The sequence below is a fragment of the Poecile atricapillus genome, chromosome 3 (genome assembly GCF_030490865.1).
Source record: "Poecile atricapillus isolate bPoeAtr1 chromosome 3, bPoeAtr1.hap1, whole genome shotgun sequence".
In the NCBI taxonomy this organism is placed as follows: Eukaryota; Metazoa; Chordata; class Aves; order Passeriformes; family Paridae; genus Poecile; species Poecile atricapillus.
The window spans coordinates 78,990,575-79,012,923 of NC_081251.1; the positions used below are offsets into that span (position 1 = coordinate 78,990,575).

Consider the following 22,349-nt stretch of genomic DNA (forward strand, 5'->3'; position numbering starts at 1 on the left):
GAATAAAACAGGAGGTTGTATTTATTCACTAAGCCTAACAATGTAATGTGATCTAGGACCTCTGTTAGATACAATTAAGTTCTACTAGCAACGTATGGTTAGAGAACTCTAGTGCCAAGCTTACTGCTTTTTTGCTTTACTTGTAATATAAAAAGGATTATTTACTCAATAATCTAACAAGGAGAAGGACAGATTCTACATAACAACCAATTTCATCTCTATTACTGTTAACTCAGATCAATCTGGTATTTCAAAAAGTTCTATATACTAAAGTTCAGAACAGTATTTTCCGTGATCTGTACAAAAAAACCCCAAAAATAAGCAAACTCAAGACACCAACACCCCTTGAAACTTAAAATAAAAAAAAAAATTAGCTGAATGATAAAGTTTTTTATGGTTTATGCATAATTGAAGGAATCCATTAAAAAAAAACCTGACTGAAAAACATCACCACCTCTTTTCCCCTGCCCTGCCACCTGGGGAACAAACACTAAGAACAATTAAATCTCTTGCCTGGTGATAGAATCCAGCTTGAGCCATAGGATCCGGCTGTGCCCACCGATAACCCACATGAGGCCATGAAGTGAATGTCTCCCGTCTGTTAGCTTCACTATACATCAAAGACCTAGAAAGGTGAAAAACTCTACATTACCCAAAATTGCCACTTAAAATTAAAAACCCAAACTATTTATAAGACTTTCAGTTCTTTAGTAGTCACTAAAAATAGCACAAACCTATAACTTACACATAAAATTTTAATTAACTATTACAAGAAAGTTACAAAGTTTCCTCACTTGGGTGCTCAAAGTACATCCCCAGTAAAAAAGAAAAGGCGCATAGCTACCTATGGATCTTAAAAGCAGGATTAATAAAACAAGCTATTTAATCTACCTGCAGAAAAGCATCAGATACCCAAAGCTATTCTGCATCGAAGGCAGGTGGAGAATCTAGCCCAACTGCAAGAGAGTTAGATTTTTTTTTAACATGACAACTACTGTAAAAAATTTGGGGTTCTTAAACAGTTAAACAGATATGAATAGGCATATTTAAAAATACTCCAAAGGGATATTTTAGGCTTAACTGAATACATGGTCCAATCCCCGCCCTCCCCGTCATCACTCACTACATACAATAATACTTGTAAATTTTAAACTACTGCATCCCAAAATATGAACCTCTCTGCAACTCAACAGTTAGAGACCAAAGAAGTTCCTCTCTTTTCCACCTTCACTCAGTGCATGTCCCTCATCTGCAACAGTACATGAGAAATGAGTATCAGTTTTTCTTTTCCCTTGACAGAGCTTTGTTCTCCCAAGAACTAGAGCTGTTAGATGGAAAGGTGCCTTATTTCCTCTTTCTGCTTCTGAGTTCCAGGAGATTTTTGCTGCCTTATAAGAGACTGAAAATATTAAACATTTCCTGCCAAGGAAGTAATCTATTCTAGCAACACCCACATAAGAGCTATCTTAACTTGACACTATACCAGCTCAAGAGACAGGTCTTGGGAGAACTCTAATCAAAATACAATATGGTGAGGTACAGGTAGACCTGAAGGCTTGGGGAGGGAAAGCTAAGAGATGAAATCAAATTCAATAAATTATTTGAGGTGTAAGAAATGATAATACACATGCAAAGTACTATTTGTACAGACACTTCCAAGAAAGAATAATTTATAAGCTTAGAAGATTTACCAGTATTCTAACTAGTCTCCACTTAAGAAGGTTAAAATAATGGGTTACTTGGTTATGTATACATTACCACTTGGATTAGAAAGAGATGAAGCAACAATCTGAGGTAAAATGTTCTCTTACCCCAAACACATAGCAGGTGACAAGAGCAGAAGTAGCGTATATATATTCTGCAAAGGTAACTTCCTAAACTTCTAAACCATGAAACATAAGCATGACTCTTTCTTGTATGAAGGAAAAGCAACTGACTTCAGGATACAAAGTAGTATATATTTAAGGCTGCAATTATTACCTTTCTAAAATTTTATGCTGGTATTAAGAGCAAAGTAAATTCCGTTTGCATTAAAGCTAAAACCCAATCAGTCTTGTGGAGTCCATAAAGGCTTTGCTAAATTCAATAACATGTATGGCACAGCACACAATAAACAGTTAACTAGCAGTATGTGTAAGAACAAAGAACAGAACAGGACTAATTCTTTGGCAAGTAAGTTAATGTCATCTAAGAGCTTATCCTGATACAACTAAGTGGTCAATTTCATGTCTTATTTTGTCTTAATATACCTGTCCACAGATCGCCCAGGTCCCACACCAAGCTCTGGTCGTGCGCTGGGTAAGAGGTAAGATAACCTATCCATCACAGAGGATGCTACAGGTAAGGCAGCAATATTTTGATTTATCTTCTTGAGTTCATTTACAATGGCACTGGCGACAGACTTCAAAACATGATGAGGAAGGTGGAACGTAACCGTTGCCCACTAAACAAGAAAAAAGTGTCTGTTTAAAAATTTTAACATATAAACAACAAACAGATCACAAGAGTGTCAAAACCAAAGCACATGTAATATCAAGAAATATAACAACAGAAGCACAAAAGCAACATGAACATAACACAAGGAAAGTTAGTAACTTCAAATTTTTAGCTCAGTTGGGTTTATGAGTTGACTTTATCAGCAAGAAACTAATCTTGTTTATTCTCTTACCAAATGAAGCTTCACAAATAAAACTAAGGAACAGATAATATATTCCCCTGTCTTCAAACAAAATCCACCACACCCAGTCACAGATTTTGTATATTTCAATGGTAGACACAAATTAGATGTGGGAATCCATGTTATACAGAACAAAGACAAATTCTTACCTTTGCAACTTTATGATTTGCTGCTGTTTCATGTGAGGTATTTTTTAAGCCATCCTTCAGTTGTGTGATGAACAAATCATATCCCTCTGTGCTAGAAACATCTACTTTTTCTATGCAAGCAGATAACAGCTGCTGAGCCTAAAATGCAGATGTGTAAGCAAAGTTAGCACCCACACTGAGTAACTACAACAGGAATTATGCCTGTATCATTACTCTCGGAAATGTCCTTTGCCAGATTCAACTTTATCCTATATTATATCAGCATAATTCCCATAAAAGATCCAGATCTGAGTATGATATTCCAAATTTTATCTCACAGGCCAACCCACAGATAAACTTCAGCAATGGTAACAGTAATTACTACAAATTCCCTCAAGGGCAATATTATCAAATGTTTAACAAATCAGTCATATAAATTACAACTGAAGATCTATTAAACCAAGCAATGAGGAGACATCTATTGCCCAATGCTTTCTCTTCAGAAGGATTCATTCAGCTTTAATGATAAAAAGTGACAGCAAGAACAAAAGTCTTGCCATTCTGAGTAGCTTTGTACCTTCAAAAAGATAGATAATAATGAGAACAACAACATTGCAATAAAATTAGAGGGAAGTTATTTAGAATGCTAATGCAGTAAAGCTGAAAAACTGGGCAAAGAAAAACCCAGGCTAGTTTAGAACTTAGTTCTTAAAACTCAGAAATAATGCAGCTAGGAATGAATGCTATAAGCATCCACTTATAGACATTTTCTTCCAAGTCTCATCTGTTTCCACCTTACCCCTCTGTCTGCTAACTTCATGTTGACAGGTAAGATTTAAAGGTATGCTTAATGTGCAAGGCACGGAGTATTCTAAATCTGCGGTTAGGTGGGTTAACATCGGAAAAATATTACAGGAACTCTTTCAAGTTACAAATACAGGGAAATATTACCCAAGAACAATGGTCAACCAGTCCTTTAAACAACCACAAACTTGTCAAAACAGAACAGACCAAAAGGCCCCTTAGTTATGGGGTTAGGAAGTTCAGGGGAAGAAAGACTGAAATAAGGAAAAACAGCCCCCTAGCTAAAGATGTATCAGAAGAATAACAGACTGTAGAAGTTCCTAAATTGTAGTCTATAGCGAATTCAAATAATAATAATAATAAATAATAAATAAATAAAATTCAAATAATAATAAATTCTATAGCGAATTCAAAACAGCATAGAGGTTGCTTCAGTTTGTTAATTCTGACAATTAGAAATGCATAAAGGTGCACTGCACTACCAGCAGATCAAACTACTTAAAAGACTATTTAAATTAAGTGTAAAAATTAGCAGAAAGGTTCTAGAGAAAACTAAACACTAAACTTCCTTCTTTGGATGAAAGTTTTTGACCTTTCTATGATGTAAGAGGTGGACAGATGTGTTTGTATGATATTTGCTTAATATTTACTAAAATTTTCCAAGGTCTGGGCCACTGACTTAAAATTAAAAGTGAAATTAAAAGTTCTTACTTTTTAAAATTAAAAGTAAGAACTTAAGGCTGCTAATGTTTTGCCTTCTTCCTCACTGATTTGGCGATGGAACTCCCAAAGCTATTCCTAATGAACCCCACACTTCTTTTTCTACAGGAAGGATCTTTACAGAGAAGGGCTGTAAATAAGGGTCTGTAAACTCTTTAGAACCAAAGAATCTTTGTGCCAAAAAACTGACACTAACTTGTAAGTTATATTGAACCATGTGAGACTGCAAACCTGCCACAGCAGACCTTATGGAAGGAAATCCTGACCTCTGACACTTTCTTCACACTCAGACACATATACCAAGATTCTTTAGTAACCCACAAAGGGTATAAAAGTGATGCCAGTGGGCAACAAGCATCAGGAGTCTGGAAAGCTCTCTTCAGAGACCTCTGTGAAACATTTTATTGCCATTACTGCTACTCAAGTCACATAGTTAAAAACTTCACATATAACATACATTCTTGATTCATAGTAAGCACCTGTTATTCAATACTTCAGAAGCACATAAATAATTTACATCAGTGCTGAGGATAAACGAATGCAACAAAATCCTAAGCACTGCACTCTTAAGCAGAAATGTCTACATTAGCTTCTCTTAAAGTGATACTAAATGCTCAAAGTACTGTGCCATGAAGTACCGTGTTACAGCCGATCCAAACATGTAAGGGAAGCCAGGTTTGCACAGAAAAAAGTCTTTTGTTAGGCCAGCTGACCTTGCTAGAAAACTTAGATTCCAGCTCGAATTTTTCAAATGATGAAACACCATATTACCTAATTTAATCTTTCCTTTCCTGAAGACTATAACAACAACAAAAACAACAACAACAAATCGGGCATGTCTAACAGGGCAGACTAACTCCTACAAGTAAACACAGATTCCATACACAAGCACTGACAAAGGTGGGGAAATGAGTCCTTATCTCTGGTCACTAAAAAGTTCTTTCATCTGAAATAATGTAGTCTTCAGGCATGCTCTTACTTGTCTGAGATACAGGTAACTGAAAAGCTATGACCCTATGACAGCTAATAACTAAGAAACTCTTCTATTAGATGGTGCTAATATCACCCTAGAAAGTCAAGAGTCAAAAATGTCTGGTTTCAGTATTGCCGACACAGTTATTTACATGCCTCTTTTTGCTCCCTCCCTCCACATCTTACCTCTGTAACTGGCAACTCAAGTTGAACCACGTCATCTTGTTTTGAAACAGGCGTTTGCAGGGCTGTGTCTAACAGTAAGATGCCATTGAGATCTTTCCTACATCCTACTGCATAATCGTCCACAAAGATCACTTTATCCACAGCAGAAATATACTGACATTTCACCCGTCCACCTGGTTTAGCTATAAAGGAAAGATAAAATGCAAGATACAATTAGAAAAATATTTTTATAGAAAAGACCTCTAATTTCTGTTTAGGAAAGTAATGTAACACATTGGCAAGATCTTCTTGAGATGATCAAAACCTAGCATTTTAGCAACCACAATTTTCACCAAGCTTTTATAATTCCTACATTAAAAACACACTACAAAAATCTATATATCCCATCAATAACTACAATCATTTTATTCCTACAGTGGAAGCCATTAATTTAAGTCCTCCTCCTAACAGGAGATCTCAACTAGTGTTTTCAAGCTTAATGCAGATGCCTAGTGTACTCGATACTAGCTGACAGTCAATAATAAGAACTAAATTGTACAAATCAGAATGAACACTGAGACAAAATTGCTAAATTACCATTTAGGCTTATTAACACTACTTCATCAAGCAAAACAATATTTAAATTCTCAAAACTAAGTACAGCATGTAATGTACCAATGTGGCATGTGTTCCTTGAGACACTATGACAGCTCATTTCTGCTCAGTGCTGCACATGTGATGTCAGTAATAGGTTTGAGAAGTTTGGTGAAGGCAGAGGAACACTGCCAGCAGATAAATAAGGAAAGGCTGTGGCGATGGATATTATCACGTAAAATGTTTAATGTTACTTATCCCGATTACGTGTCTAAAGCTGAATGGATTGCAGAACTAAATGTAATCCATGTAAAATGCTACCTGCATAGAAGGCAAACTGCTTTCTATTGCAGACAGAAGCAGATTATGTGTATGTTATAAATATATGGACACATTCTCCAAGGGCAGCTGAAAGTGATGCATTGTCAACACAAATGTCTTCCTGTCGCACAGGAACAGGAGTTTCGTTAAATTTTGCATTAATCATGTCCTGTCCATGTTCTCCTCTTTCCTCAGACACTGGATACTGTTTTTATTATAAATAATTTAAAAATCACCATTTTGGTAGCATACAGTAAAACACCCAGGTTAGGGACAGCTACATAATTTTGTCATCTTTACACTTTGACAGAGTTAAATGGAAATTAAAACTTCTGGAAATATAGGGCACATGAATCTGACCACATTACATTTGTGGTATCCTCTTTAATGCAGGTAAAGAACAGTTGTCAGCTACACTTCTCACCAAGATTTTGGATTTCGGAAACAATGACTGATATACTCACAAAATAAAGGACATAGGCGTTTGCCTGCATTAAAGATACTGCAATTGTAATCATTGATACAGCAGTCAGAAACACTTCGAGTCTGGAATCACTTGATACTTGAGAAGTCTTTGGTCCTTGCTCAGCAAAAAAGAGCTCTCTGAATGGTAAATCAACTAATTTCAAATTGTGTTTTTGCCAATCCACTGGAGTTCCTCAGACAAGACTTTCTACAGCCAGCACAGCTGCAGGCAAGGAAGTAAACCATTTTACAGGAAAATAAGTTTTGTCAAAAATTCAAATACAAGATTTAACATCTTTAAAAGTGTAATTTTCAATAACATACTGGAAACTATTATGCAAGTAAACTGAACAGTATCTGATGCATTAAACTCGAAACCTCAGAAGATTCTGATGGCATTGGCAGACTATTCAGAGTGATGTAAGGGATGGATAACTACAGGACACCTTCTTTAACACTCTTCTCTCCTCCTCTCCCCTCCCAGAGAAAATGGGAAAGGCAGCTCACACTTTCTGGCAGTGCCAACACCATGAACACTTGCTTTTTCACTTTCCTTATTTCTTGTCAAGCACAGGAGTATGCTCATGCCCTGTGCCTACGAGTTTAGCAGTCTGTAGAAGCCCCAGCCATTGTGGCTTTCCAGGCTAGACCACTCTTATTTTATCAATTCTGTAGTGATGTTAATGAAATCTCATATCTAAAACAGCAAACAGCTAATATCCTCTGAGTAAATGGTCCGAATCTTTAAAAACCAATGATGATTACTAACGAGGCAGATAACATAGTATTTCTGCTCCATTGCAAAACAAAATAAGAAGTTATAACTACAGAACAAAAAATACATTGCCAAGCAGCTGTGATTTTCCCTGTGCTGGCTAATATGCTGGTTGGTTGTATTGACAGAAAGATTGGCCAAATTATCTCTAGCAAGTTATTTACAGTTGCTGTTTTTATTTTATTTGAAGCACATAAAAACAAAACAGGCTCCCTTAGCCTAAGTCAATGGAGCTTCAAGGAAATGATTCAATCAATATTTAATATTTTTACAAAACCCAGAGAAACACATACCGTAACTGACTAGTTTACACTGAATAGCCTCTGAGTTACTGAGAAGCTTTTTTGCAAATAGGAGTTTAATTTTAAAAGTTCACAAAACACATTTCAAGACGTTTCTAATTCTAGTCACATACTATAACATAGTCTACATATGGCTGACCATATGATTATAATAATAGATTGAGAACCAGGAAACCAAAGAATACAGAAGCTACCACTACAGAAGTAGTAACCTAGAAGTTATGCCTGGAAAAGTTAAATCATCCTAAGCATTGTCAGAAGTGTCCTTTTTAACTCAGGATCAATATTTTACAATGTGCTGAAGGACTCTGCCAATGCCCTTTGAAAAATATACTGGTGCACCTCTAACATTATGTCCTGCCTGTCCAGCCTAGCTTTACTGGCAATAAATAGTGATCTGCATCTTCACAAACCACAGCTAAAAAGTTTCACATAAAATCACTAAATTACTTAAGCTAGATCATCAAAACCCAAGTGTTACTTCCATTTTAGCCCCAATTGCTTTAGCTGTAATTTATTTTGTGTGGTAGGAGAAAAAGCAGTCATTCAAAGTTTCTAATGATTTTGCTTTTCAGTCTTAGCACAAGTGCCAATCATAGCTTCTCCCAATATCTCCAGCCTATCTGTCTAGGATTGAAAACAAAACAACTCACAAAGAAGTCATTAAACCTTTTGTCAGCTCCTACAAGGAAACCTGGCAGGCTGCTAGCATGCTAGAAGTGCAAATCCAATCACATATTACAGTATGGTATGTCATCTATCACAACATTAAAACTAGCAACCTAAAAATTTAAAATAAAACCAAACAAACATCAGATTGCAGAAATCAAGAACCTGAGAAAAGGAACATTTTACCTCCACCTTCTTTTTTTCAAACAGTAGAGAACAGAGACCAGCAATTTCCTGTGATTGAAATCTGACCTAAGAGAGTATTACAGAAAACAAACTTGTTTGGAGGATTCATAACAGTCTAAGCAGCATATGTCATGCCCCCTTGCCTGTGGGCACTAAGATGAACCAAACCAATTAGAGAATTAGCCTTGCATTTCAAGAAGTAGAACAATGAAAAAGTTTGTCTCCATCTCTCTGCTGAAGATAGATTCAGCCTCAAAGCTATAGAGCTTAAAAGAAGTGCTGTCACCTGCATATACTTGGCCAGCATCATGAAGAGACATGGATTAATGCTGGCAGTAACACCTTTATCTTTTGTGATACTGAAAAAAGTTAATTCACCTAGAAAACTGCTAACCAGGAATGGTACTAAAACATATCAAAGCAGTAATTCTCTTGACAAGAAGCTCTCAATACAGAGCAAAAAAGCCCCTCCAATAGTTTCTAAATTACAGTAAACTAACACTTACCTGCAGCTATAAAGTGAGAGTGGTAAACACACGCATCATAGCACTAATTCTATAATGCTAAGACCCAAGTCCAGTCAAATATCTAAGGGAACATTCATAACTTTGATCTGTGAATGTCACTAGGTCTTTAAGAATTGAAGTAATATTTTTTGAGAAATAGAAATCCCATCAGCCCAGTAGAACACATACATTATGTGCATCAATACCAGTTTCTGCATTTTCAATTTAAATTAAAATATCCAAACAATATATCAGTACTCATTTCAAAACACTGCAAGCATGGGAAAAACAAATGAATGAAGTTTCAGGAGAGCAAAAGTCCTATCTGTTCCATTAATTTTGTACCATAAGATTTGAGCATCAAGCTTAAAAACTCAAGAAAAGGATAGGTTAGTGAACAGCAAAACTATCCTTTCGATTTGAAACAAAAACACACTTCCTGCTAGAACCTCACTCAGCTACTTCTCACATTTTTCACATGTACCTGGGATTAAAAAAACCTTATATATCAGTTGTCCTCATTTGCCACAAGGCAAGTGCCTTTCTTATTGCTAACACTTCTTGTAATCATAAAACCAACTGAAAGTTAGCAAGTATAACACCTAATTACATGCTAGCTAAGCAACACATCTGCCAAGGCAAGCATAGCAGAACACTTGCAGTTTGAGGAAGTTCTGCAATGCAAATAATAATAAAAAAAAGAAAATCCTGTCCTAAAGTTCAACTTGTTGTCTTAACTTGCTATATTTATAGGAATCTATTTTGAACTAATTCTACAGAAAAACACAACTATGGATGAGCTGCAAAGGGTTCACACAAAAGAGGATGAAGAGCAAATCACTACAAGTCTGGTCTAAAAAGGAAGTTGTCTCCAAATTATTTCACATCAGTGGCTCCCAAATGAAACAAAGACATGGTGGTTGTGAACAATTGGGAACATCATAACAAGAAGATGTCTAATGTCTGGCCAAATCAGGCCATGACTGCTCATAATTACTAAATTTATCAGTTAGAGATTCTCCCTTGTTTCTCCTCTTCTCTTCCTCATGTACATCCCCTGTGAATTTTTCAGCAGTGTAGTTTTATTTTCCAGGTCCAGGCTTGGCACCTTATTTGCACTAAAATCACCTCACCAAAGCATTCTGTTGTCATCACAAAGGCAATCCATGAGCCCCTCTTTTCCCCAAAACAAAAACATTCTCAAACTTGAGGAAAGGATAGAAAGGAAACTATTAGATGAACACAAGTTCAAATCCCTATTTTAGACAAATTATGTAAATGGCTTAGTCCAGATATATACAAGCAACATTTTCTCTTTTAGATTTCACTATATACACACACCTTCATCTGCCACATCAGCTGGAAGAGCTGTCCAGAATGATTTAATAAAGAAAAAACACACTAGAGCTGAAGCAGGAAAGAAAATTCAAAATATTATATAAACAGCAAGAATGCTGAAGGAGACAAATACCTGGATTCGCATTACAAAGTGCCTTCAAACCCACTTATTTGCAAAAACTGGATTTAGTTAATAAAAAACAAGACATATGATCTAAAGTTTATCTTTTCCTTTAGCAAAAAGCAGGACAGAGTTGCTTCAGTATCAGTTTCATTATATGATAGCTGGTTTTAATAATCCTTATTAATAGGAAAATGTGTTATCTGGGCCAAAGCACTGGAGACTTCCACATGAATATTAACTAGATGTGTCTGATCAAGCAACTACTAAGAGATGCTAACACTAACATTTAAAAGGTTTCAGAACATAAACAAAACCCCACTGAGATCAAGACAGTTCATATCTCACTCACTTTGCAGGCATAGAGTTCTCCCCCACTGTACAGACTCAAAATGAGAGTGAATCAGCAGGAGGATGCTGCTGAGCTCCTTGTGCCCGTGCTCTTTGTGTGGTTTCAGATCTCCATGTATCTGACATCACTTGGATGTACAGAACACAACCGCTCACAGAGCTTTACACCGTTATTCCAAGAACAAATTAGGAAAGATTTCTCAAGGTATTCTAGAATCCTTCCTGCAAGCCCCGATAAACTGTGAGATTGTTAAGTCCCTGCAATTCTTCTGCAAACACCTCACAGAGGGCACATTCTTCTTCAAAATTTTTCTTAGTGAAAAATGATGAAAAAAATTCAGGAAAGTTTTCTTTCAAAGAGTGCAGACAGATTACACAGCTTCCACCCACAACCAGACACGGGCAAGGAACACTTCGCAGCTCAGTAACAGGAAGTTCCCGTTCTTCAAGTGCTAGTCCCATCACAGCATTTCACAACAAAGAAACTTTGCCAGATTAAATTTTACTACCAGTTCCTCTTTTGGTCCCTAAAGTGGCATCTGAGTTCACCCATTATGTATCCTGCAGTCTCTTCAACAGGAGAAAACATCTCCACATATGGCACTTTTTGAACTCCCAAGACTGTTTGTCAGGAAATGGTTTAGCTTCTCACTCTTCCAAGCTCCATTACTGCAAGGAGATTCCAAGACATCATGCTGGGAGAAGAAGTCAGTTCCCAAAAGCAGATGGGTGGGCTATAGGGCAAGTGAAAAACTGGCTACATTGTCCTGTGCAAAGTTAGTAGTTAAGGATACAACACTTAGCTGGCCACCAGTGATGAGAACCACCCAACAAAGCCTGATACAAGGTTCACATGGATGGTGGGACATGCCGCACCTTTATTGAGAGTAGATGACACCAAAGGGACATGACTGAGGGCAACTGATACATTAAATGGCAGGGCTGCCTTTTACAAGGATCTCAGACAGAGGAACGTCTTGACACAAATCTCCTGATGTTCAGTGAAGACAAATGCAAGGTCTTATACCCAGAATGGGATATAACCCCATACATCAAGAGAATCCGGGGACCGATTGCCTGGGCGGCAATCCAACAGAAAGAACTTGGGGATCCTGATGGACGGGAAGAACAAGAGGCAGCAATGCATCCTCTCAGCCATAAACTGTTACCATAGAGGGGACCATGGGAAAAGATCAGTCTCTAATCAGCAAGAAGCCCACATCCAGAATATCAATTCCATCTTTGCTTCTCCATCTGAGATATCAGCACATATGTGACAGTCCCACAAATGGGAGTACTAAGTTAGGGGGCTAGAGCATACAACATGTAGGGAAAGACTAAGATAACTGGGCTTATTTAGTCTGCAGAAAAAATGGTTTAGGAGAAAATTTAACAGCAGTCTTCCATTACTACAGCAGTATTTCAAACACTATTTTAGACTGCTGAGACCTTTCTCTTTTGGACTTAAAAAAAAAAAAATACTAAACAGAGAAGCAGCATAGTGAATCAGAGCAAAATGCTCACAATCCCAAGACAAGGACTTTGCCCAAGACAGTGGCCTAAATCAAGTGGTTAGTGAAGAATTTAAGAAAGGTAATCTACACAATGGTTCTTTCCTTTAACACTCTCAGCCCCAGTCAATTTGCACTTAGGGACCTTCTGACCCAAAAGGAATTTTGATTATTACAATGACCTTTGACAGGTTTTTCCCCTACCACTTTGTCCAACACTGTTTTAATTCCACAAACATATAGCATCTACAATGCCCTCTAGTCAGGAGCTCTGTATTTTACTGTTTCTCATAGCTACTTCTTTTGATCCCTCAGCTCCTGTACTTGAATAATCAGCTCCCAATTTTTCACTTTCCACATGCTCTCACTCTCTTAACTCCCCATTCTAAATCATCCCCATCATCTTTTTCAGACTGAATACTACTCCACATACATAAACCATTCCACACCTTAAGTTTCTGGTTCTGTTACACTCTTTTAGAGAAAGAAATACTGCACATATAGACGTTGAAAAATGACATATAATCAGATGAGCTCTTGACAACTTCTCTGGCATTTGCTTATATGGTAACAACTGAGCATTCAGCTGGTATTTCATATTCCTAGCACAATTCCAAGATCTCATTCTGGCATTATGAGTTAGTTCAGACTCCAGTATGCACACCAGGCTACAATGCCACTAAATTCTCTTGAGTATTTCAAGTTTATTAAATGCATTCTCATATTCTCCTAATAACGACTTCTACAGGAAAGCTGAAGTAGAACAGACTAGATTCATGCACATTTTAGTTATATTTAAAAGTGAAACTATTCTTTAGGATTCCTTTTCAAACTCTTCAGACAAGCTGGAAAAATTAAAAGCCCTTTTACACTTTAAACACGTATTTGCAGTGTAAGAATATTTGAACATAGTGATCACATAAGTTAAACCTCAGTTCTGTCACTAAAGAAGGACATTTAGAAATGCTACCTTAAGCCTGGCCATGCCAGGTGCCTTCTGTAGGTATTGGGAAGGCAGTTCCTCCACAAATTCAGAATAAGGACTTTTCCTTTCTCATTATAGCATGAGGAGGGAACCTGAGATTATTTGTTGAAGAATGCTTGTCTTGTGACTTCTGGCTCACAAAAGCGGTATCAAACTGAACAGGAAAAATCCACTACTAAAAAAAGTTTAACGAGTAGTGTTACACGTCATCATTTACATCGCAACATAAACCTAGGACCCTACAGAAGACAGGTCAGCTAAGTCTATCCCACTATTTCTCCACATTAACCACACTACCTTCTTACTCTCCAATTAAACACACTATTTCCAGTCTTCACTGCCATCTTCCCAGATTCCTACTTCCCTAATCCATTGCCCATTGTCATTCAGGCACTCCATCATAGTTCTCAGTGCCACCCTTCACCCTCCCAGCTCTTCCCTTCAAAGTTTTTCACAAATCTTTGTTGCCTGTTGCCCAGTAAACAAGGGTTTACCAAACTGCTCTCCTACAGCTGCCAAATGCAACGACAAGATCCTGAGTGCTTCATGCTCAGTCAGATCAGGGAACTGCAGTGGACCAAACAGTTTTCCCTCCCCAGATGTACAGGGGACTGAAGAACTGCTGACAGACTGTATGCCATGCAAGCCTTCATTAACCAGCATTTGTGATTGGGTGTGTTTCCACTAATACTACCGATTTTCAAGACAACTTAAGCAAATTCCCTTTTAAGTTACACATTAAAAAGTTATCAACACTCACTGAATGGCCCTAGCAAGCAGCTCCAGAAAATTTCAAATATAATAGTGCTTATATTGATGTGACAGATCAGTTATTATTTCCATAATTTTACACTTTTAAACTTATACACAATGTTTATTGACTATCATCCTTACCTGCGGAGTGCTCTTTCCCCAACATGCACACGAATCTTCAAAATAAATGTTCTACGGGACTTCCTGTCTGCTTTTTTACTAGCAGTGTACACTGGGTCCTAAACAAATCTTGATACTCTTCCCAAAGACAAGGAAGCAAAGGACTTGTGTTACTACTCATCTGTATTTCAGAAATAAAAGAACTCAGACCAATAGCTGTTCTTTCTTGAAACTTCTACTCAGTGACAAACACTCATCTGGTGACTGCTAGCAGCCAGTGCAATTAAGAGAGCATTAACTATTTAAAGGACAGCTTTCTAACAGCAGAAAGCAATACTGTGGCATCACTTAAGAACCATCAGGAAAGGGAACTGACCCATGTGTAAATTTTTTTAAAAAAAAATTTAAAAAATTGTGAAAAGTTACTGAGCCCACTGGAACAGGTAACATGTAACAAGCTATCTCACAACATGACCTGGGACAGTCTGATATACTCAGAAGTTGTCCATGAGTCCACATGACTGCAAGCCTCATCTCCACCTTCAAGGCAGCCTAAGAAACATTTTTTAAATATGTCATGCTGTTCAGGGAAAATTAAAGAATGCTTGTAAAAGCAAGGATGGACACTTTGTTTCCTAAATTGAAAATAACTAGAAAGAAAACCTGAAATAACAGACCAACACCATACCAAAAAAATCAGTCCTAATCATTATTAAAAAAGAATTAAGATGAATCTTCATCTAGGACAGATTTTTCTTATAATCTGTTTTACATAACTTTAGATGTTCTGTTTTCACTTAAGTAATGGATACCAATGCAACCATAAAAACACAGTTATAACCATGTAACTAAAGACTCAGAAAGTGGTTCTACTGGGCCAGCTAACATTATGGTGGGCTGCCAGAATGGATCAACTATAAGACAAGAGAATATGCTAGATACAAACCACTGATACCAGGATGTTCAGAATAGTAAAAGATGAGGCATTTAAAGATCACTAGGCTGGGCAAAGAGTAAAAGCCTTCTCCGTGCTTTCATTACTACAAGTCCAACAGAGATACACCTGCTTTTTTCCATAAAGTTCTGGACTTGAACTATCAAGTTATCTTGTCAGAATACATTTCTGCCAAGCTTCTTCTACATCTTACACAACACAGTACAAAACATACCTGGGAGCTGAGCTGAAGGGTTTATTATATAGGCATACTAAAAGCTCTCTTAACCAAAGTTGGATAATAATCAGCACTGAATGAAAGTCAGTTTTTTCCATTGATATCAATGAGAAATGCCGCAACTACCTGTGAGACAATTGGGGCAGGAAGTCAAAGTTCAAAACCCTGACACAAATCTCAGCACAATGTTTCTTCTTCAGGTAACTAAGAAGCATTTCAGGATTCATCTTCTGCAGAAGACCTTTTTCAAAGTCCATATGCAGAGACCTAGGAAATTTCTGATTACCTGATATTAAAGCACTCTGCAACCTTTAATAATACTGCACTGCTGTTGCACTGACAGCCATGAATCCATCAGTCCAGATATGAATGATCTGTCAATAAAATGAAAAAATGTTGTGTGATCATGCCTGGCACCATGACATATGCCTGCACTGCTGCCTGCTATAACTTCTAAGTGAAACATGGACATGCAAACATCCCTTTAAAGCTACATGATAAGAAAAGATCTCTAATTTTATTCTGCTATAGCTTCTGCAGAAGATAACCCAGATGTGCTTCAACAGAGCCTGGAAATATAAATTAACAGCATTTTGACAGTTTGGCAAGATGCTTGGTAAGTTAGATGGGATATCTGACATACTCTGATTAAGCTAGTAGACAAATGGAGCTCACAGCAGTCTAGAGCCTTTGCTAGCATAAAACACTGAAATCAAATCTAACATTTCGCCTATCCTATTTTCTCAAATGCTTAAGGCACCTCATGAATGATCTTAAGATCACATAAATAAAAGAAATGATCTCTTTAAAAAGTATTTCACCTAGATTAGCAGTCACCCAAGTATGCTCAAATGCATGGTGGGCCGTAGCACATCACTAGATTTGTCAATACGTGATGAGAAAATCTGTTAAGAGCAAGGGGCATTATTATTATTATTATCATCATCATCATCTTTGTTTCATAGTGGAACAAAAGAATACAAGAAACGAAAAGATGGAAGAAATCTGCCCCAATTTTGAGGAATGAAGGAGAACTTGATCAGTTTTACCAGTGAGCTTCAAACGGGTGAAACTGTTGATGGTGTCTTCAAATAAACCAAGCGTAGAATTGGATGACTGAGCATCTCAACGGTTTCTTCCTAAAGATTATTGTAAGTGCAAATTCCCTCTATGACTTCCAAGTTGCAAAAGAGAATATTTTCCTCTTGTTTTGCCTTCTGCATCGCATGGAAAAGAATCAGAAAGAAACAAAGCTGGATACCCCTTGAGAGATTTCCAAGGCACCATAATTTAGACAGCTGAAGAAAAACAAGACTTCCCAAAAGAGAACTCTGATATGGAATGGTGCTGAACTTGCTGGCACAGGTGAGCCTCCTGGGCTGGGATCTATTTACTTCTAAATTCTTCTGATGGAGGAACAGCTCTTTAGGGCCTCTGATGATAATGCAGAAACTCTGTTTCCCCTGCAGGAGCTGGTATATATGTACCATGAACAGATCCTTCCCTGTACAGATTCAGAAGTCTATATTTTGATTCCTGTTAGGGCCTCTAGAGCAATTTAGAAGGCCTTAGCTACAAAACACTGCATTTTAGCAAACAAGGCTCTGAAGTACTGCTACATCAAATTAAACTAGAAATATCTACTGGAACATTCAAAATTGTCACTGTCCATCTGATGGTACATTTCAGTTTCTTATTTTAATCCTGCCTCTGGGAGTTACAGCACTCTCCCAGTGTAGAAGTTTTCTTACTTTATTTGTAAATAGAAGGGACTGATAAATCAAACACATCTATGAACACAAAGAGAGTCACTCAAGACTAATCTGGAAGTTTGTTTAGATTATTCAGGGTTTTTTGGTCTCATTGTTTTGGTTTGCTTCTTTTGAGGCCAAGGAAAAGGCTCATCTTTAGTGCTGTATTTGAAGATTGCTCATTTATGCTTTTTTGGCTACCAATGCTCAACTTGAAACTGAAACCACAGAAATATTTAAATGTCTAAGAGGGAAAATAATGTACTTGATAGACTTGCGCGACAGATTCAAAACCAGTCCTGACAAACCACTACAAGCAAATAAACAGAAACGCAGAACATTCAGAAATCACAAGAATTTTCCTTGCACTCCCAGTCTGGTTCTCTGATATGCACAGTGTGGATGCAACAGTCTTGACAGAAAGGTCAGGAAAACATTGTGACCAGGTAAGACAGGGCTTAATGTCAGCGTTACCTGATTTTCCCCTCACTTTTATGCGCTACCACGCTCTGGGCTGTTGCAAATGATCACCTGGTCCTCTTGAATAGGCCTACAGGGCTCATGCTGGAAACAGATTCAAGATGATTACACACTTTCAAGAGACAGAGCTGCTGAAGATTCAGCATGGTATAACAATCCACACTGAATTCCTACAGCCTGGGATCAGAAGAACAGTCTCTGGATCACCACATACATTAGATCAATGAAGTTCACATGAGGAACTGAAGCACACAGACCACATCCTAATGTCTGGACCCCATCTATAACTGAACTGTCTTCTGGCTGTGAATCTTTTGCCTTGCTCTTTTACACACTGAAGAGCAATCTGCATTTCTATTCTAATGAAGGCAGCCTCCACTGCTCTACCACATTCAGCATTCCACAGGTTCAATCTTTTCACAGAGAATGAGCTCAAAGCTTTATATATATTTCCGCAGTGAACTGTGACTGCAAATACAAAACACACTGAGGCTTGGTGGTGTTTCTTTTCCTCCCCTATCCTGCCTTCTTAGGAGAATCTTTTCCTTGCTCTGCTTTCTAGAAAGAGGCCTGCTACATTTTGTTTTTCTTTGGGTAACAAGCAACAACATTTCTGTCCAACATAAATCTTTTGGCATGGCAGAAGACCTGCAGCCTCGATTACCAAGGAGGACAAGCAGTCTCCCAGGAGAAGCAGTTTTGATTCCTAGAGACTCTATTTTTAGTTATAGTACCAGAAGTCCCTGAAGCAACAATATCCTTTGGCCTGTCATTTATGGCAGGGGTGGGAGCAGGGACAGAGTTGGTCTACAGGTCGAAGTGTCCAGCTACTACTATCCTGCATTAAAAAAACTCACGCTGTAAAGTGCAGGCAGATATCAGAGAGCAACTAAATTCCCTTCTCCTTCTCTTCCTAAAGACGGGAGGAAGAGAGAGAAAGAGAGAACAGGATTGCTAATAGCCGCAACAGACACCAACTGCTGAGATGAACCAAATTTCTGACAGGCATGCCAGCCTGAATCAGTAAGAAAATTCATCTAAAGTTTCTTCAAACTAAACTAAGGTTATCATTTTTTCCCCCAGTAATAAAGTCATCAGCTCTACTGCACAGATAAAATTTGAGTAGATTGCAAGCAATTCTGTTGTTTTATGTGAGGAGGAGTAGAACCCATCTTTTACAGCCATGCTGTCACAGAGAAGACTGACACTAAAGGAAGTATACATGATTGAATGTACGTAACAGAAGCAAAGCAATATGTTATTTTCAAATAGTTACTATTTAGGGGAGAACTGCCATTAGCATTTTGAATACTGAGTCAAATCCTTTGAAAGGATTCTATCACAGCAAAGTGTAGAATCACTTTGATTTACAGTTCACTTCCTTTTCTGTATCTGAGAATAAAACATCTCCTACACAGACAGCCAATTACAAATTAAGTCCTCTATTTATGCCCTCTTCATCCACAACTTAAAAGCCATTTTTAAATTCATGCAATAGCTTGAAGAAAAGAAACAAAGTTATTTGTAAAAAAAGCACTTTAGGAGACAGCACGGTAAAAGGGAATTACAGAAGCAGAGCGATCTGAATCCTGAACAATTCAGGAAACACCACACAAGAGCCTCATTCTCCATACACGCAACTGACAACAAAAGCCGCTGGCACCTTCTTAATAATTCCACAAAACTTTTTTTTTTTTCCCTCAATTGCCCCAAATGCTTAACGTTTACGTACAATGTACCAACTTTGAGTTATGAAAAGACATCAGCAATTTTTGTCCTGTTCCCTTCAGTTTGACATTGCAATAGAGTTACTGGTTTTCAAGGTGAAAGTGTACATATTGCCCAGGCTATGGCATGCCCATGCACTTCTTGGCATTACTGTACCACATTCAGGCAGCAAACAACCTTTCACCACCACCATTCAGCAAAGCAACATCTTATTAGCAATACACAACTGTAAGGAGAACCTGAACACGGAGGCACACAACTGGTAAGAAGCCTATCTTTCTATTCCAAGGGCTGGACTCACAAGGAGACAAACAATCCTACCCAGCACCCACTGCCAATATTCTGACAAGTGCTACAGTTTAAAAGCCATTAATAAACAAAGAACAAAAGTTGTTAAGGGCACACGGATCTTTTTCTACCGAGCTAGTGTATTAACAGTGCAAAAACACTAACGGTCAACGAATAAAGTTGCTTCATAGTTACGGAGATGCTACAGTCCAAGCCTCCACAAAGTCAGTACACGATCATGCCTCCTGAATATAACAGCAGGGATATGGTTACTACCACCAGAGACAGTCAAGATAGTCAACAGCCTGAAGAACTACTCAAACACATACAAAACCATATCACCAAATAACTTCATAAAGGATTCTGATCTTAAATAGTTTTAAGTCATAGGACAAATGACACCTTTAAGCAGTAAGCCTTAAAAAAAACAGAATAAGGCTCAATAAATAAATTATTACAGTATCACATATCAATAAGAACTAGAACTATGCCTGTCCTGCCTAACAGGCTGCTTCTAATCTTTGGAAGGTTCAACGTTACACGATCCACAACAATACCTGCAAAATCAAAATTAAAAAATACAACCCTATAGATTGCAGCCTTCCAATCCCATTTAGATTTTCAGTAACCATGCCAATATGTTTTACAGAACTAAAACGCCTCGGCGATGTCTACACACAGAGTATCTCTGCCCCGAAGAGTAGGAATCACAGGCTCTGGTTGGAAGAGACCTCTGAGATTCACCGAGTCCAGCCTATGCCCAAACACCACCATGTCAACTAGACCACGGCACGGAGCACCGCGCCAATCTCTCCTTAAACATCTCCAGGGACGGCGACTCCACCAACTCCCTGGGCAGGGAGGCCGTTCAGGCCAGAAAAGGAAAAAGGGGTGACAATAAGCCGGGGGGATCCTCCGGCATCCAGGGCCCGAGGCGGGCGCGGCCGTTCCTTCCCGAGGCTCCCCGGGCGCGCCTCGACACCTGTTCGGCCCCGCTCCCCGCTCCCCGCTCACCGCCGAGCGCCGACGCCTGCAGCGTGGCCCCCGAGGTGCCGTCGATGACTTTGATGGCGCCGCGCGCGGTCACGGCCAGGATGGCGTTGAGCGCCGGGTGGTAGCACAGGCTGCAGAGCCCGTCGGCGTCGCAGCGCAGGCAGCCGTCCCGCAGCAGCAGCCACTCGCAGGAGCCCGGACCGGGACCGGGCCCCGCCGCCACCGCCGCCGCCGAGGAGCAGGAGGCCGCCGCAGCCATCTTCGCGGCCGCCGCCGCCGCCGCCCTCAGGACAAGAGGCCCGCGGAGAGCCGCTCAGTGACAGTCCCTGGAGCCGCCGCCGCCAGTCACCATCCGGGTCCGGGGAGAGGGGGAAAGGGAGAGCGCCCGCGTGAGCGGGAAGTGACACAGCCGCGCCGGATGCGGAACCGAGCGGCCGCGGCCCGGCGGGGGCGGGGGCGAGGGGGCCGCTCCGCGAGGGGCGGGGCGGGGGCGGGGCTGCGCCGGGCAGCGCGCGTGCGCACCGCCCACCGCGCCCGCCCCGCCCCGGCTCCGCTCCCGCCGCCATCCCGGCCCTCGCCGCTGCCCTCTCCGTACTGCTTCGGACAAAACCTGGGTCCTAAGCGGGAGAGCTGCCGCCCTCCGCCTCAGGGAGAGCGGAGCGGCGATTTGTGTTTCGTACCCCGGGGTAGGAAACACAGATTTGTGTTTTTGACCCCGAGTATGCGGGAAAGCGGCGGTGTCGGTGGCCTCAGCGCTGGTGGGGAGTGCCAAAGCCGCAATGCCTCTGCCCCGCGGAACTCACGCTGCCCTTGGAAAGGGTGTCCCTGGCCTCGGGGGACACTGCACCCACGAGAGCATTGTGCTCTGAAGCACTGCTTCAAAAATGACTCGAGTTTAATAAAACATTTTGTATTTTGTTGAGATTTTCACCCACTGAAACACCAATTCAGTAATTTGTATAGCTCAGCCTACCTGTACGCGTTACTTTATCTGCCATAGGCTTTATTTGATGTAAATATTTCACAAAGCTTTTAGGCTACTGATGGCCTTAAAGCTAATTTTCAAATACCAAGTTTTCTAGAGAATATTTTTATTAGAAGGACCCAAATTAGCACAGGCTGCTCTAGCAGGGAAATTTTTAAAGAAATACAGTGTGTGAAGAAAAAATAAGGAAACCAAACCAAACCCACATGGGTACATGTGCCACCCAGGCTAATCGAAATTGTCCTGAGATCAAACCGAGAGCAAAATTGTCCTGAGAGCAGCTTTTAAGTTTGCTGTAGTATTTCAAGAAAAACACTAAACACTAGTAAGGATAATGATAAAATTACAGCAGATCTCAAGCAGTATGTTGTCTCAACAATTGATTCCAACTTCTCAAGTAAGTATAATTTTTCTGATAAAATAGCAGAGTATGTCTGACAGGTAGAAGAAGAAACAGGATGTACATGTCAAGCTGCTCTCTAGAGATCA

General features: G+C 39.4%; 1 protein-coding gene across 3 annotated transcripts in view; it reads right to left on the reverse strand.

Moving 5' to 3' along the window:
• Window positions 1-21,261, reverse strand: part of BIRC6 (baculoviral IAP repeat containing 6) — a 174,208-nt gene extending 152,947 nt beyond the window's left edge. For 2 of the 3 annotated variants that reach the window (XM_058834201.1, XM_058834202.1), the window contains exons 1-5: window positions 20,897-21,261; window positions 5,488-5,669; window positions 2,827-2,964; window positions 2,250-2,443; window positions 514-625 (exon numbers count right to left, since the gene is read on the reverse strand). In XM_058834201.1, the coding sequence (XP_058690184.1) occupies window positions 514-625; window positions 2,250-2,443; window positions 2,827-2,964; window positions 5,488-5,669; window positions 20,897-21,134 (864 nt within the window). In that variant the 5' untranslated portion in view covers window positions 21,135-21,261. The remainder of the gene's footprint in view (window positions 1-513; window positions 626-2,249; window positions 2,444-2,826; window positions 2,965-5,487; window positions 5,670-20,896) is intronic. The other variant, XM_058834203.1, reaches the window with a different exon arrangement.
• Window positions 21,262-22,349: the final 1,088 nt, after the last annotated feature.